A 16,459-nucleotide genomic window follows, 5' to 3' on the forward strand; every position below is an offset into this window, starting at 1 on the left:
CTAGCAAGCACCCAAAACAATGCAGCCCTGATCTGAGTCAGGGCCTCTATGTGCTACCTTGATACGAATGATAATAATTAGTTCTATCCATGCACAGCCTCAGCACCATAGGATCTGCCTGCAGCAACAGGGCCTTAATCTGTTTCCATTTACTCTGATGAGTGAAGTGCAAGATAATAAAGCAAACCACATCTGCGGTGGAAAGCGAATTAGACGGTTTTACAACTCTGAATAATCTGAAGCATTACTGGCACCCAGGTATAGGATATTTGTGGCTTTTATTTACTGCATCATTTTTGTAACCCTGACAATGTCCCCTTTCACATTTCAACCAGGCGCTCTAGAAATATTTTTTCATTTGCTCAGAAGGTCACTGCCTGAGTCAAACCCGGGTTTAAGCACGCACAAGATGCCAAGCCTTAAGACACCTGCCCTTTAAAGGGTCACGCGTATATTCCATTGGGTCTTTATTGCTTTTTCTTATCACTCCAGCACATACAATCCCCCTTGCACCTTCTGAGGGTGTTACACGTGCTGAACCTCACAAGTCCTGAGTGTCTTGTAGGGGTTTCATAGTCTAGGGTGGACAGGTTCCGATATTCAGACGGCTTAGAATATCCAGAGGCAGGGGAGCTTGCATAGCCAGATGCTGTGGGGTTTGCATTGCCAGATGTGGTGCGGTTTTTGTGCCCACGGGCAGCAGGGCTCCCATACCCAGAGGAGGTTGCATACCCAGAGAGACCAGGGCTTGCATAGTCAGGTGTGTTTGTATTCCTGGCAGCAGGGGAGCTTGCATATCCAGAGGCAAAGGAACTGGTATATTCAGAAGTATATCCATATGCTGAGGTTGAGGGACTGGCATATTCAGAGGGGCTGGTATATTCAGAAGGGCTAGTATATTCAGAGGCAGAGAGGCTGGTATATTCAGAAGGGCTGGTATATTCAGAGGCAGAGAGGCTGGTAGATTCAGAAGGGCTGGTATATTCAGAGGCGGAGAGGCTGGTATATTCAGAGGGGCTGGTCGATTCAGAGGCGGAGAGGCTGGTATATTCAGAAGGGCTGGTCGATTCAGAGGCGGAGAGGCCGGTATATTCAGAGGGGCTGGTCGATTCAGAGGCGGAGGGGCCGGTATATTCAGAGGGGCTGGTAGATTCAGAGGCGGAGAGGCTGGTATATTCAGAGGGGCTGGTCGATCCAGGGGGAGACGGGGCGCGCTCCCCAGCGCGGCTAGCAGGGGCTGAGCTGGCTGCCGCCGGTGCCCGTCTCTTCGGCGGGCTGTGCGGAGCCCGAGGGGGCTGCATGGCCCCAGAGGGGCTGGCACAGCTGCGCCCGGCGCCGGCGGGGTGCAGGGAGCCGGAGGAAGGCCTGGCTCCAGCCCGGGATCCACCCCCACGCCGGGGCGCCTGTGCGCAGCGCCTGCTCCGTGCGCTCCGGGGCGGAGCGGAGCGAGGTTGGCCGGCCGCAGCCAGAGCTGGTCCCGGGCGGCCCCCCCTGGATGTCCGGGCTCAGGGCGCTGCTGGGGCTCGGCCTGCTGGTCTCGTCGGGCTCCCGGCTGGTGGCGGCGGGCGGGGGGCGCTGCCCGGTCCCGCGGGGGCCTCCTGCGGCGGGGGCCTGGGGCAGGGGCGCAGGCCGGGGGCGCAGCGGCAGCGCCATGCAGAACCCGGGGCGCAGCGGGCTCAAGTACCTGAGGTAGCCCCCTGGCCCTGCCTTTGCGGGGGGGCTGCCAAGAGGCGGGGCTGGGGGAGAGGGGGAATTGGGGGGGGGGCGCTGGGAGGAGATAGGAAATGAGGAGGGGGCTGCAGGGGCGGAGGGGAAAAGGGGGCTGTGGGGGGGGGGAATGGGGGCTGCGGGGGAGGAGGGGGGAAATTGGGGGGCTGCGGGGGGAGGGGGGTGCTGCAGGGCACCAGGAGAGGAGCTGAGGGAGGTGGCCGGACAGCAGGGGATGGGGAAAGGAGGGAGGGTAGTGGGGGTTGGGTAGTGGGGGTTCTGCAGGGACCTGGGGCACCTTTTGGGGATGGGGAATAGCCCATTTATCAGGGACTGAGAGGAGGGGGACCGGGTGTCTATAGCTGGTTGCTCGGCGGAGAGAAAAAGTCTTAAAATTAATTTAAAATATGGAGAACGAGGATGAAAACACCCCTCTTGGCATCTGTGCAGTGTGATTCTCTCTCCCTCCTCCCCCCGGGCCCTGAGTAACCCCCCCTCCCTGCCTTTTTAAATTGCCTTTGACTTTGCTTTTACAGTTTGGTAAAACAAACTCCCAGCCCTGAGGCACTGAAGCTCCCTGCAGATCAGTGGCCTGGCTTCAGCACTGGGGGTAAAGAGAATGCCTAGACTAGTCCCTCTGACCTTTGGTGGCTTCATCGCCTGAGAGGGGTGGCAATGCCCCTTGAGACAGTGGGTCCCTGGAGCAACTTCTTGCTGTTATGAGAGGGAATGTAGAAGCTGGCCAGCCGGGTAACCGGAGCAGCACCTGGATCTCGGCGGGGTTGGGACGGGATTCGACACACACCCCAGTACGTGTGGCGTTAGCACGGGCATTCCACCGTCTTCTGAAGCTCGACCATTGCCAGGGACAGGATGCTGGGCCTGTTGATCCGATTTCCAGATAGTCGAGTGGTCAGGGCCGGCAGGGCCAGAGATAGGTGGCCGGAATGGCTGGATCAGTGATTATGACACGGTGAGGCTGGAGATGCAATGCTCCATGAGCGTCGGTGAATCAGCGCTCTGATCTGGTGTGGCAAATCCGGTGTCCTGTGAAGGAAACGGATGTGTGTGTTCACGCAGGGGTTGTTAATTAGAGTCGGTCAATACATGGAATTTGCATCCCACGGGAAATGCCAAGACTTCATTTTTACCCCAAATAGAAATGTTGGCCTTTTTTTGCAAAATGAAATATTCTGAACTATTTCCTGTGGCCCTCCTTGGAACATTTTGTGTTCCCACAAACATTTGATTCAATTTGTACGTTTTCATATAAAAGTGGAAAGGGTAAAGTTAAAAGGAAATGCTTTGATCACTTCCCAGCCAAAATATCAGCGTTGTTACGTTCCCACAGAATGCTCCGGTGTCTCCGAATCAGCATTTTTCCCAACAGAAAAATGTTCTGTTGGAAAATTTCCAACCAGCTCTGTTATTCCTGCGGGCCTCCAACCTCAGCAAGAGCCAGTCAGGAAACCCTAGGCACACCCCAGCACTGTCAAGACGTTTGATGGAGGAGCTCTCGATGAAGATAGGCATGATGTTAAACAGGAGAGATTGCGAGTGAGCCAGGGATGGTGGACGATACTTGTGGTGATCGGGAGATTAGAGCCGTTACATATGTAACTTAAGGCCTGGCTTCGCTGCAGAATTATCTGGAGTGATCTACGACTCTTCTCGAGTCAGCCTAGCTCAAGCGAGAGCAGCCACAGTGCAAAATTACCCTTGCGTTTCGGTGCCCATGCGGGCGCTGCACTCGCTCATGGGGGATGCAAAGTCTTCGGGTCTCCTTAGTGCTGCAGGAAGCTGAGCTGCTCTCTGAATGCTTTCCCAGTGGGTGGTGGGAGATCTTGCCTGTCCTTTCGGGCTGCGTGGGGGGGAATCGCGGGACGGTACTGAAGGACGAGCTGCTCTCGAGTGGCGGTGTGAGCCGGGTGGTCGTGTCAGCTGCTGAGAGGGAGCACCTGTGCTAACTGCAGCGAAGACAAGTCCTTCAATCACACAGGCTCGGCGGCTCATGTCGTTTGCTTCTCCTCTCAGCCAGGAGGAAGCCCAAGCCATCGATCAAGAGCTCTTCACGGAGTACAAGTTCAGCGTCGACCAACTCATGGAGCTGGCGGGGCTGAGCTGTGCAACGGCCATTGCCAAGGTGAGCACTGGGTCCTAGTGTTTTTGCACACCTGGGGTCCCCCTGCTCTCGGAGAGCCCTTCCCGATCGGATCCAGCCATGACCTTCTGGGGAGGGGAGGGAGCTCGGTGCAGGGCCTAATGGCAGCGGCGTGGCCCTTGCAGCTCCTGCAAGCAATCGTTTCAGGGGACCCCCGGTTGCAAACGCGGTTCTTAGATCAGTTTGCCCTGGGAAGCAGCTTCCCGGGTTTATAAGGTTGTATCTGCCACCCCCGAGCACAAGACTGTACACAGAAGGATCCTCTCTCTCTCTTTCTCACACACGTGCGCATGCACGCCACTGTAATGCAGCCACCTCTGGGGTGGAGGCCGCCAGCTAGGCAGAGAGGAGGAGGCAGCATGCCAGCGTGCATTGTTAGCCAGGCTGATGGCAAGCAGCACGGATACCTTGGAGGTGGCTAATTTGCTTGTTGTGCTGGTTAACCGAAGCCTGTTCTTTTCTCCCCCCCACAGGCCTACCCGCCCAGCTCCTTCACCCAAAGCCCGCCCACGGTGCTGATCGTCTGTGGCCCGGGGAATAACGGAGGGGACGGCTTGGTCTGTGCCAGGCACCTGAAAATGTTTGTGAGTAGTGCTGGCAAAATGTGCCAGCCCTGGAGGCTTAAGACCCCTCTGCCCAGAGCAGATACAGCAAAGGCAGCAGCCGCCGAACAATACGCTCACGCAGGAGTGAGCCAGACGATGCCTGGGAGCCTCCCTGGTCCATTCAGATCTTAGCTCTTGGGCTGAGATGCTCCATAGGGGGCCCATTCCTTTGGGACGGCCCAGCCTCCCTTCCTCACATATGGATTTTTCAGTGACCAGCCCTGGGTGAAGTTCTGCCGACAAGCTGTGACAGGTGCAGCTGTTTTCCTCGGCCCTGGGCACAAGGGAGTAGCTCTGGACGGGAGAAGGAACTAGGGAACTGGGAGAGAGGAGGTGCTTAGGGGAACCATAGGGACAGAGAGGAGGCTGAAGTGTGTAGTGTTTGTTTGACCTGGTACTTGCAAGCCCCAGGCAGGTGACGCTAGCTGTGGGTCTATGCTGGGACTGCCTGGTGACCATATTGGAGCATCGCTCGGAATTGTTCTGTCCCTGCAGGGCTACGAGCCGACTGTGTATTACCCCAAGCGGCCTGGCAAAGCTCTGTTTGAAGGGTTGACGACTCAGTGCCAGAAGATGGACATTCCCTTACTCCCGGAGTTCCCATCGGAGGTAGGGCGCGTCACCGTAGCCGGTAGACCTAGAATATCCAGCATTGTTACTTTTGTGCTGTCTTGGTACATTTCACGGCTTAGGTTGTATACATCTCACTGCACAAAATAGGGGCGAGAGGCTCACGTGCCAGACGCAGACCAAGAGTTCCTTTCCTCGTCCAGGTTAGATTCCGAGGGGACTATTGTGATGGCCTAGTCTGACTTCCTGTGGCGAGGTTTAACCATTAATATTCACCAAGTGCTTTGGGATCTCAAGGAAGAAGGGGAAGCGAGGTATCAAAGGGGAAAGGCTACAGGATGGAGCGTTGTTTTGTCCTGGGTTTGTACAGCACCTAGCACGCTGGGGAGCTGCTCCATGACGGGGCCCTCAGGTGCCACTGCAGTACCAATAAATCCAGTTAAAGTGGAAACGAGCAACGTGGGTTTATTGCTTGTTTATGGGCATCTCTGTGGTGCTTATCACCGCAGCGTCTGGGCGTCCCCTGCATTAGGTGACAAATGTGCCTGGTGCTGCTACCGAATTATCTGGAGAACAGGGAGGGTGTTTGTAAGTGACTGTGCCGTAGTCTGCTCTGTTATGCTGGTGTAAATCAGGAGTCACTCCACTGAAGTCAGTGCGCTTAGACTGGTGTAGCCGTGTTCTCCTCCTACAAAGATACTGGGCTCGATCCTCCTCTCCCGTACACCAGTCTAACTTCACTGGAGCGACTCCTGCTTTACACACGTTTGAGGTTAGAATAAGGCCCTTTGTATTTAGCTTGTCACCCCGGATTTACCTGGTTTGAGCTCGGCCATCCATGTAAATCCATGGAGTTACTCCAGATTTACACCGGTCTGAGACCAGGATCTGGCCCAGCTTGAGATGCTGGAACTTGAGGATATTCTTGGCCTAGATGTACCCTGTAGTGTGTATGTGCCGGGGTGGGTGCGTGGGATCCTGCTGTTATAATCTCCTGACCCCCGTTTGCTTGCAGGCCATGCTGATTGATGAGCTGTATGGCTTGGTGGTGGATGCTATTTTCGGGTTCAGTTTCAAGGGAGCTGTGCGGGAACCTTTCGGCAGCATCCTCAGGACCTTGGAGCAAGTCACCGTACCCATCGCCAGCATCGACATCCCCTCCGGTTCGTTCCGTCCCGCCCCGGCGCTGTCCAAGCTCTTTGGCATCCATTCACTTTTCTCTCTTGATCACATTGGCTGTATCAGCATGGTTCTTATGTTCCTAGTGGGCCTCTAAGGTCCTGGGGACATGCTGAGCTTTGCAGCGATGTCAGTGGTCGGGACAGCAACAGACCTGCTGGGTTATCCCAGGCTTCTGCTGTGAAGATTTGTACTATCAATTTAAACTCACTGGGCCACCCAAATCCCAGTCCTCAGCTGTGGCCAGTGCCTGAGGCTTCAGGGGAAGGTTATTGTCTCTACCCCAGTAACACACTTGGTCGATGGGCAGTGCTGGTAGGGCAGGGAAAGTGAGAATTCCTTCTCGACCCTTGCCGGCTTGTGCCCTGTGAGTGAATTCACAAGCTGGCTTTATGTTGCGTCAGGTGGTATTTGCTTTGTCAGCCGTCTTGTTCGTCAGCGTTAGGTTATTGTGCTGAACTGGGACTCAGGAAAAGTGGGTTCGAGTCCCAGTTCCATGTGACCGTGGGCAGATCTCTCTGTGCCTCGATTCCCCAGCTATAAAATAGGGGTAAATACTTTTTCTCCCCCACACTCTTCTGCAGCACCTAGCACAGTGGGGCCCTGATCTCAGCTGGGGTTTCTAGGTGCTCCCGTAATACACAGAAGAGACATTCTGGGAGCTGTTACACCACCGGGGATTGGAGGGCCACCAAGAGAGGAGAACTGAGCCTTGCATATTCAGTGGGGAACTAGTAACGCCCTTATGATTCACGCCGGGGAAGCTCTTCAGACATGGGAGGGAGTTTGCCTGGAGTGGGAATGACTTGGCTCTAACTGCCTCCCCCTTGGTTTATTTCAGGCTGGGACGTGGAGAAAGGCAACCCCGACAGCATCCAGCCCGACATGCTCATTTCTCTCACCGCCCCCAAGAAGGCTGCGCAGCATTTTGCTGGCCGCTACCACTTCCTGGGGGGCAGGTTTGTGCCAATGGCCCTGCAGCAAAAATACTCGCTTAATCTGCCGCCGTACCCCGAGACTGACTGCGTCCTGCAGTTACCCTAGCAGGGGCCAGGCAGGATTGGCGTTATCCAAAATCTGAATGAGAGGCAGGGATTTGATTGTGAAGCAGAGACGAGTCCTGCCCAGTGTTTGACTGAATCAAGCAGGTGTTGGGGGGGGTGGGGGGGCATTGCTGGTTAGTAGGGGAGGGGCCTAGCTGTGCGATACAAGCAGGGCCTGGTTCTGCAAAGTGCCTTTGACGTGCGCTGATCTCACAGGTTGGGGGCGCTCAGCACCTTGTTTGGTGCTAGGAAGTCCCTGGCATAGCTCTGCCTGGCGCATGCGAAGTCAGCTGTGGTCGGCCCATGGGCGCTGGGGATTGTGCGTGGTCTGACCCAGTGCCCTTTGCAGTCAGTGGGAGGCTTTCCACGGGCTTCGGATCAGAACCAAAGGGTTAAAGTTCATTAAAGGGGGGGTTGTATTTGTTGGGAGTTACACATGGGTCTAGAAGCGGAGCTCTGATGCCAACTCCGTTTCATATACTACACACGGAAGGGCCTGCGGTCCACGGGCTTTACAGCTGTAGCCACCTCTGATGCGTGTATAAAATCCACCTTGTTTTTTCTCTGCAATAAAAATTTATTGACACTAAAAATCTCTCTGAATTGGCCTTTCCTTCCCTCTCTTCCCATCCATTCTTATGCAACTGCCCCATGCTGCAAACATACAGCGGGCGAAACCCTGGCCCCGTGAAGTCCGCGGCAAAACTCCCACCACACCTCCTGATGCTTCAACCTCTGATGGGAAGCAACAGCCAGAAATGGGATTTCTAATGACACAAAAGCTGGAGAATTGAGTTATTCCCCAGGGGTGTGATCAGCTGATTCCCTTGCAAGGCAGAGCTGTGATCAGTGTTGTGAGTGGTATGTTTAGCCTCCTCTTGGCTCCGCCTTGTCCGGGGTCAAAGGGTTTGTCTACACAGCAGGTTACTGTGTGGCAAGCCCGGGTGTGAAGCTGCTGCAATGCACTGAAAGTGCCTCACGCAATAACCTGCCGTGTGGACAAGCCCTAAGAGCATCTGCTTCCAGCTGGGCTCCAGCAGCATCGGGGCATCCTCAGGGTTAGATCCTGGAGGAGAAAAATCCCACCCCGGCTGTAAACACAGTGGCTCTTTTCAAGTAGTCGGGACACTAGCCATGTCTTTCCACCCATGTACTTGTGCGCAGAGCGGGCCCCCTTGGGTAAGAGAGCCGGCCCGTTAACCCTGCAGCCAAAGCATGGTGGGGAGAGTGAGCTAGAGAGTGGCTGCGGAGTGACTGGGAAGAGGCCCCGCAGCAGGAAGGGCCTCTGTGCGGCGGGTCCAGAGCAGCCCTGAGGGTAGCACCCCCCTCAAACAGGATGAGCCCTCGTTCACTGCACCTTCCTCTTCTTTTTCTTCTTTTTGGCCCTTTCTGCCGCCATCAGCTGCTCCCTTGAGTCCGGCAACTCGCTTTCCAAACCCTCCGTCAACTCCTCCTTCTCTTTCTTTTTCTTCTTCCTGGCCCGCCTCCCCTCCTCCTCCTCCCCTGGTTCTGGCCTCCCATGCACCTCGGCACAGCCCCCCCTCTCTTTGGATTTCTTCCGCTTTTTCTTCTTGGCTTTCTGCCGCCTCTCAGCCGGTTTGCTGCTTCCCAGGGCCGAGGCACCCGCCACTACCTCCTGCTGACGCTGTGGGGCGTCGCCTCTCCCCTCCTCCTGGCTGTCCTTAGCCAGGAAGGCTCGCTCTTGCGCCTCGAGCCGGGCCAGCTTGGCACTCATGGTCAGACCGTGACGGGCTCCCCTGGGAAGAAAACACCAGACAGGGCAGGTTAACGACAGCTGAGAAGAGATCGTGCCTAGGCCAGGGAGACCTGCGACCACCCTCTCGTAAGTCACCCCTGCAATGTCTCCTCCCTGCTTCCAATACAGTTGCATCCGACAGACTCAGCTGGATACTGGCTGGTGTCTTAGGATGCTGGGGACTAGCCAGTTTCCTAGTGCTTGTGGCAGCCACGAGGGGGTGCATGAGCCACACCCCCCCTTCCTTGGGCCTGAAGTGGACTCCAGTTATCCCCCTCCTCCAACTCCCGGGTCAGGCTAGCAAAGCAGGAGTGAGGACCAGTTCTGGAGACAGGGCCATGCCTGGAGCGGGGGTAGGCTGTCTCCAGCTTCGGGACTGGAGGGGCAGCCTGGCGGTGCTCAACGGAAGCAGCAGGAGCTGGGGAACAAACTTACTCTGATCAGTGATGGGTGCTGGGGCCAAGTGTCGGAGGGGTTAGAACAGGTCCTGCTGGCAGGGCTTCCTCATTAGCAGGGAGCCGGGGCAGCGTGCCACCAGGGGACAGAGCACAGGGTCTGAGCTCCAGCCCCACAGTCCCACCGCACTCAGAGGCGGGGATGGGTTCCTGAGATGTGGAATCAAACAGAACCAGCCCCCCAGCTCCGCCTGCTCTGGATAGTCCTCCAGCCCAGGACGCTACAGTCTAGGAGCCTTAAAAGTCCACCTGAGCTGCGGGAAAGGCAGGTCATTTAGTGGAACTCCCCCACCCACACCATGCTGGATAAATAGACGGCACCGGGGCTGGAAGGGATCCTGGTGCAATTGGGGGAGGAGGTGGCGTTCCGAGCCGGCACTAGCCATGTCATTCCGCCCACTTACTTGTGTGCAGTGCGGCCGCCACAGGCTCGGACCAGCTCCTCATCCGTCAGCCTGGGGGAAAGAGACAAGACAGCTTCCTGCAGGGACCCACCGGGTGCTAACCGCTAGTGTTTCTGTAGGCCGAGCTCTCTCCAAGGTGTAAGGCAACAGCAGGGGAGAGATCCCACCAGCGGAAACCAGGCATTTCCAGTTTTCCAGGTGTCCCCAGGACTGAATGAATTAGTCAGAGGCTGGCTGGCGAGTGGGGAAGGCTGCCCCACTTCAGCCACCACCGGAGCTGGGGTGGGAGTAAACAGGGCATGCTCCCCAGTGCTGTTCTATTCAGCGGGCCCATGGGCTCACGCTCTGTGTCCTACCCTGCCCCTACCGCAGGGGGCACTAGACAGAAAGAGACAGCTGCCCATCTATGCCTCATAGTGTTTGCAAGTCCCAGCGAGGAGGGGAGAACTGGCCATTTCGCTCCTAGTGTGCCAGCGAGAAGCCAAGCCCACCGCTCCCCTGGAGAAATGGTTCACTCCCCGAGCCAACCCTGAGCTGTCCAGCAAGTCGGGATGGGGATGAAGACCCATCAGGGATCTTAACCCCCTCCTTGCATGCGGCACAAGGATTCCTCCTGCACTGCTGGGGACAGATGGTGGGGGGAACGACAGCTCTGAGACAATGGAGATCAACTAGCCATCGGATGATACAGCAGCCACAGGGACTACTGCAGAATCAGATCACAGAGTAGGACTGCCCCTCCCCCACCGCCTTGGAGTACAGTCTGTTCTCACAGGATCTGGCCCTCTGAGCAGAGGTGTGTCCCGTGGCTGGTGGCCCAGCCCAGCGGCTCAGAACAGCCTCTCACTGCCCCCACACCCAGCTGGGCACTTACCTCCTAGCACTAGAAAGGTCCAATTTCTCCTCCTCGTCCTCGCTACTCTCAGAGGTTGCAACCTGCTTCGTTGGCTCCTCCCCTCCTGCCGTCAGCGTGGCTGCCTGGGACGGAGACAGGTGCAGTCAGAAATCAGTGCGCTGGAGACGCACCCACCACCCCACGGGCCGGGCTGCAGGTGTAGGGAAAGCTGGTGGGGGAGCAGGGACTACGTTAGTCCAGAGAGGCAGCGTTGCAGATTAGACTGAAAGTCAGGACTCCTGGGTTCTATCCCCAGCTCTGCCTCTCTGGGTAGCCTTGGACAAGTGACGGTCTCTTTCTGGGCCTCAGTTTCTCCATCCCCACATCTATGCACAATTCAAGGAGGATGGTGAGAAATTGGAGAGGGTTCAGAGAAGAGCCGCGAGAATGATTAAAGGATTAGAAAATGTCCCATATAGTGATTAAGCTGCTTGAGTCTACCTATTTAGCTTAACAGAGAGAAGGGTAAGGGGTGACTTGATCACAGACTATACGTATCTACACGGGGAACAAATACTTAATCATGGGCTCTTCCATCTAGTAGAGGAAGCTCTAAAATGAGCCAACAGCTAGAAGCTGAAGCTAGACAAGCTCGGACTGGAAATAAGGTGTACCTTTTGAACAGAGAGAGTCATTAACCACTGGGACGATTTACCAAGGGGTGTGGTAGATTCTCCATCGCTGGCAGTTTTTAAATCAAGATGGGATGTTATTCCAAAAGATCTGCCCTAGCAATGACTTTGGGGCAGTCCTCTGGCCTGGGTTATCCAGGAGGGCAGACTAGACAATCAGAGAGGTCCCCTCTGGCCTGGGAATCTATGAAATACTCCACTACCCTCTCTTGAGGGGCAAGCACAGGGGTGTGAGGAGGTTGTGCTCTATATATGGGCTGTGTGTCATGAGCCCCAGGATCTAGGCCACGTTCCCTTCCACGCAGCTTCAGCTGGATACAGTATTCCTCTTACTGCCCCTAACTACTACAGTGTTGCAGGGCAGGTGTCAAAACCGCATACAGCAACCGTGCGCACAGCGGTCAGACTTCTGCCCTGTTTTACCCCAGAGGCAGCTGCTTTTCAGCATGGGGAGCATGATCCCTGCGCGCTGTTGCTGTACGCGGTCAGACTTCTGCCCTGTTTTACCCCAGAGGCAGCTGCATTTCAGAGCTCAGTGAGCAAACCCTATGCTGCATCCTCATACACTGTCCAGCTACCACGTTCCACCCCAGAGGGGGCTGCATTTCAAGACGGGGTGGGCAATGCCTGCGCAGCGTCACTATGCGCTGCCAAACAGGTGACTTGTTTCACTCCAAAGGTGGCTGAAGCATGTGTGAAGCTGTGGGATCTTTCAGGATAGAAGGCGCCACAGAAATGCAAGACGTGATAGCCGACAGCACAGCAGCCTGTCTGCAGCGAAGGGGAATCCCGAACACCGACCCACGTGCCCTGTTACCTTCACAAAGCGGCCGTACAGCATGCTCCTGGGACTGGGTGCTTTGCGGGGCTTCTTGTTGCTGATCTCCCCGTCCTGCTCAGAGAGCTTTTTCATTTGGACGCCATCCTGGAAGATTTAAACAGGCATCGTGTGATCAGCCAGGCCGCTAGTTAGTTTAATTACATGCTCCATATTTCACACTTACATACTGTTAATTGTAGAAGTGTAGGACTGGACGGGACCTCAAGAAGTCATCTAGTCCCGTCCCCTGCACTCACAGCAGGACTATGTAATAACCAGACGTTTCCTGACAGGTGTTTGTATTCGTATCTGTATTACAGTAGTGCCTAGGAGCCCTGGCCCAGGGCCCCATGGTGCTAGGCGCTGTACAAACACAGAACAAAGAAACAGTCTCCGTCCCAAAGAGCTTCCAATCTAACTGGTGGATACACTCAGAACGGGGAGGGGGGGAGGGTAGAGCAAGCAGACGATAAGACAATACCGATCAGTAAGATGGACACCGGCTGCCTAACAGTTCTGGAGTTTTTCTGCTAGCATCACGGCAAAGGAGAGTGATCAATCTCAACTCACTTTGCCAAGATGGCTCGGTATCATTGGCTCTGTTTTAGAGATTGCATGCCTCAGTTTCCCAGAGGGAGAACACCATGCCCGAGCCAGCACAGCGAATCAATGGCTGCGGCAAAAAGAGAAAGCCGGTGTCCTGCCACCCAGCCCAGCACCTTTCCACATGAGACCCTTGGACCAGGAGCAGAAAGGAAAGAAATAATAAACCATAATGTTTTTCCTGATCACTGGTCCAAGGATGGTCTTGTGGTTAAGATACAGGTGGAGCCTCCGGACTCCTGGGTTCTATACTCCCAGCTCTGGCACTGTGACCCTGGGCAAGTCACAGCACCGCTCTGTGCCTCAGTTTCTCCATCCTTAAAAAGGGGATGACTATACCGATCCTCCTTTGTAAAGCCCAGCATCTCGTCAGATCGGGCCCATGACGCATGGTCCTTAAGAACTTATGTGACAGTCACCACCAGTATTGAACCAGGGATCTCCCAAGCGAAAATCGTGAGTCGTTAGAGATTGAGCTAAGGAGCCAAATCCTGTAGCGGGGGCTGTAACAGACACCTAGCGTCAGAGGACTGGGCACAGAGGGAGACACACACTGAGCGGCGAGTTCCAGGAGCTCTATTCATTGCAGCTTTGGCCAGGGAAAACACTCAAAGCGCTTTTGGAGAAGTGAGCAGGGCTCGGCTTTGTTCTGGGAGGGCGTCTCTTGTACAGCCACATCTGTAGCCTGGCGCCGGCCGCTCTTTATCAATCCCATCTAGCTCTTAGCACTTAGGTCAAGATGTCCAGGCCTCCCTGATCCCCCCCAACGCCTAATCTCCCCCTTTACCTGCCCAGCCTCCACTGAGATGTTCGCAGCTGACTTGTTGAAGAGGTGATCCCACCAATGGAAAGTGAACTGCTCTGCTGGGTCGTGACCCACCTGGTTTGGAAAAGAAAGGGTTAAAAAACCTGCCTTGCTCCCTATCAGGATCTGCTGATCCAACAGGGCCGCTCATGGCTGCCGGGATCCTTCTCAACCCAGTCAGGCTCTAGGTCCTCCTTTATTTATAAAGCAAAGAGCTTTTGCAAGTGTGGGACACTCAAGGATCTCTGAGCGTATGCGTGTGTAAGGGAGGGTCTTGGGCTGGCAATGGGGTGGGACAGCACAGCCCAGGGGGAAGCGAGTTTAAAGCCAACCTCATCTGCTGGCCTAGCAAGGGCTGGGGGAGCGGTATCCGCTCTGGGAGGGGAAGCAGCAGAGAAGGAGCAGCTGATTCTCCTTTGCCAATCCAGAAGCAGCGCTGATGGAGTGGCATCAGGTTTGGCAAAGAGAGCCTTTGAAAGGTACAAATAAAGGAGGCCTTCATCATCCTCAATCTCCCCCACGCACACCAAAAGAAGTCTTGAAGGGGAGAAAAATAAGACAAGCCCACAATTTCAACAGCCCTGCCCCACTAGGAATTGAGCTGAGACCCATCAACCTCATTCCATACAGGCCCAAAGAGCAGCCAGATGGTAAATGGGCAGGATCTAAATCAGCAACTCGGGGGGCCACAGCCTGTTCGCAGTCCCCTGAGTCGTCCAGCCCCAGAGCACTCCTCCTATGTATAAGGCCAAGGGGGCGCTGCATTATACAGCCTAGGTGTACTGACGGTCAGTTCTGCTTGTATAGACCAGGTCTTCCTTACCCCAGCTGTGTCGCATTTCATTTTCACCTTGATGGCTTCAGAGATGCCATTCTCTCGCTTCCCCAGCCCTTTGCCTAGAGAGAGCACAGCAAGATAAATGCAGGACTTTCCTCACGTTAATGGCTCCTGGAGGGGTCGTAGGTGGGGATCAAACCCACAACCTCTTGATCCAAAAACACAAGCTCCAGCTTCTTAAGCTGAAAGACTAACCAGCAGCAGAACCATAAATCTCTTACATGGTTCAGGCACTAGAAGGGGACAAAGCTCCAACAGGCCCCTTGAACAGAAATGGAAAACCCAGTGCAGTCAAGAGACACAATATTGTGAGCACAAGAACCACCAGATTGGATCAGCCCCGAGATCCTTCAAACCCAGTTTTCTGTGCCCAACAGTGGCCAGCATCAGGCGCTTCAGAGGAGAGTGCAAGAAATCCTGCACTGTTGGGATAACCTGTTCCTGGGGAAGGTTTCCTCCTGACCCTCATAAATCAGGGATTGTCTTAAACCCTGAAGCATGAGGTTTAATATCCCTTCAAAAAATTATATCATTGACTTATTATAATTTTGGCCATTCTTATTGTCTACATACACACTCAATCCCTCGTTGAATCTGGGCCTCGATGACATCTTGTGGCAAGGAGTTCTGCAGTCCAATGGCACGTTGTACGAATAAGTTATTTGCATGTGTCAGTTTTGAATGTGCCACGTTTCAGTTGTACTGAGTGTCCCCGGTCCTTGTGTTGGGAGACAGGAAGCAAAGGAGCTCCCGATCCACCTCCTCCAGACCAGCCATTATTTTGTGCACCTGATTTTTGGATGCATCAAGCCCATACCTTGTTTCCAGCCGTGCCTCTGTAACTGCTGCTCCGCAAACTTCATCCCCACAGAGTTGTTCTTGGGAGAGCCGTTCATGATGGACTCAGGTTGCTATTCTAAAGCTTGATGGTACTTGAACCCTGCAGCTTCCAGGCCTCCCTGTGCATCAGTCTATTATAGGAAGATGGCACATAATTACATGTGCTGAAATGACCATTTGCACTGAGCAGCGCCCACTGCCCATGGCAGTGTGGCCTATGGGACCGGGACTCAGGAAATCTGGGCTCTATTCCCAGTTCCGCCACTGGTCTACTGTGTGACCTTGGGCAAGTCATTTCACCTCTCTGTACCTCAGTTTCCCCACCTGTAAAATGGGGACAAAGACACTGACCTCCTTTGTAATGGGTTCTTTGCAAGAAACCAGAGAGGAAACACCTGTCCCACCCAGTGTCCCCCATCCCATGTGAACAGTTGGCCACAGCCCAGCAAAACTGATCTGTCTTATTCCGAATGGGAGATCAAGTCCAGGGAAAGCAGGACAAGGGGAGCCAGGTAAAAGCACCCAACCCTTTGAATCCCCTCCTCACCCCCCTCCCTCCAACTCCCTATATACACCCACCGGCTCTCCATCCCCAAGGATGGCAGCTCCCCAGCCGCCCCCGGATTCCCATCCAACCCCCCACCCCCGAGATCACCATCCAGCCGCCCACCCTCAGCTCTTCAACTCCCCATCCCGCCCCTTCAGCTCCCCCGATCCCCATCCAGCCCCCGACCTTCATCTCTCCAGCCCCCCAGCTCCCCATCCAGCCCCTCCACCAATGCCCATCTAGCCCCCCCAGCTCCCCATCCAGCCCCTCCACCAATGCCCATCTAGCCCCCCAGCTCCCCATCCAGCCCCCCACCAATCCCCATCCAGCCCCCCACCTTCATCTCTCCAGCCCCCCATCCAGCCCCCCACCCTCAGTTCTCCAGCCCCCCCAATCCCCATCCAGCCCCCCACCTTCATCTCCCCAGCCCCCTTCAGCTCTCCAGGGCCCCCCGATCCCCCGCGAGATCTCCGCCCCCCTCGGCTCCCCACATGCAGCCACTCACGGTTACACCGGACTCCTTCCCCGCGACCACATGTCCGGCTCTGCATGGAGGCCGCCATCTTCCCGGAAGTAAAACCTTCCCCCTCCGCGGCGTT

General features: G+C 55.4%; 2 protein-coding genes across 4 annotated transcripts; one reads left to right on the forward strand and one right to left on the reverse strand.

The window, feature by feature from the left end:
* The first annotated feature begins 1,495 nt into the window (after positions 1–1,495).
* On the forward strand, positions 1,496–7,858 carry NAXE (NAD(P)HX epimerase). Of its 3 annotated transcripts, none has more exons than XM_043535029.1 (6): positions 1,496–1,689; positions 3,742–3,850; positions 4,342–4,452; positions 4,969–5,082; positions 6,059–6,206; positions 7,064–7,858. In XM_043535029.1, exons 1-6 carry the CDS (start codon positions 1,496–1,498, stop codon positions 7,264–7,266), a joined length of 879 nt encoding a protein of 292 aa, XP_043390964.1. In that variant the 3' UTR covers positions 7,267–7,858. The 3 variants fall into 3 exon arrangements, with proteins under 3 accessions (XP_043390964.1, XP_043390965.1, XP_007064662.2); XM_007064600.4 differs by lacking the exon at positions 1,496–1,689 and adding an exon at positions 2,351–3,264; XM_043535030.1 differs by lacking the exon at positions 4,969–5,082.
* On the reverse strand, positions 7,819–16,459 carry GPATCH4 (G-patch domain containing 4). The gene is made up of 8 exons (XM_037882929.2): positions 16,366–16,459; positions 15,291–15,444; positions 14,459–14,532; positions 13,618–13,710; positions 12,225–12,332; positions 10,755–10,858; positions 9,881–9,931; positions 7,819–9,022 (listed from the first exon to the last, which is right to left on the reverse strand). The coding sequence occupies exons 2-8, from the start codon at positions 15,367–15,369 to the stop codon at positions 8,614–8,616; spliced, it is 918 nt and encodes a 305-aa protein (XP_037738857.1). The 5' UTR covers positions 15,370–15,444; positions 16,366–16,459; the 3' UTR covers positions 7,819–8,613.

This window comes from Chelonia mydas, chromosome 24 (genome assembly GCF_015237465.2).
Source record: "Chelonia mydas isolate rCheMyd1 chromosome 24, rCheMyd1.pri.v2, whole genome shotgun sequence".
NCBI lineage: Eukaryota > Metazoa > Chordata > Testudines > Cheloniidae > Chelonia > Chelonia mydas.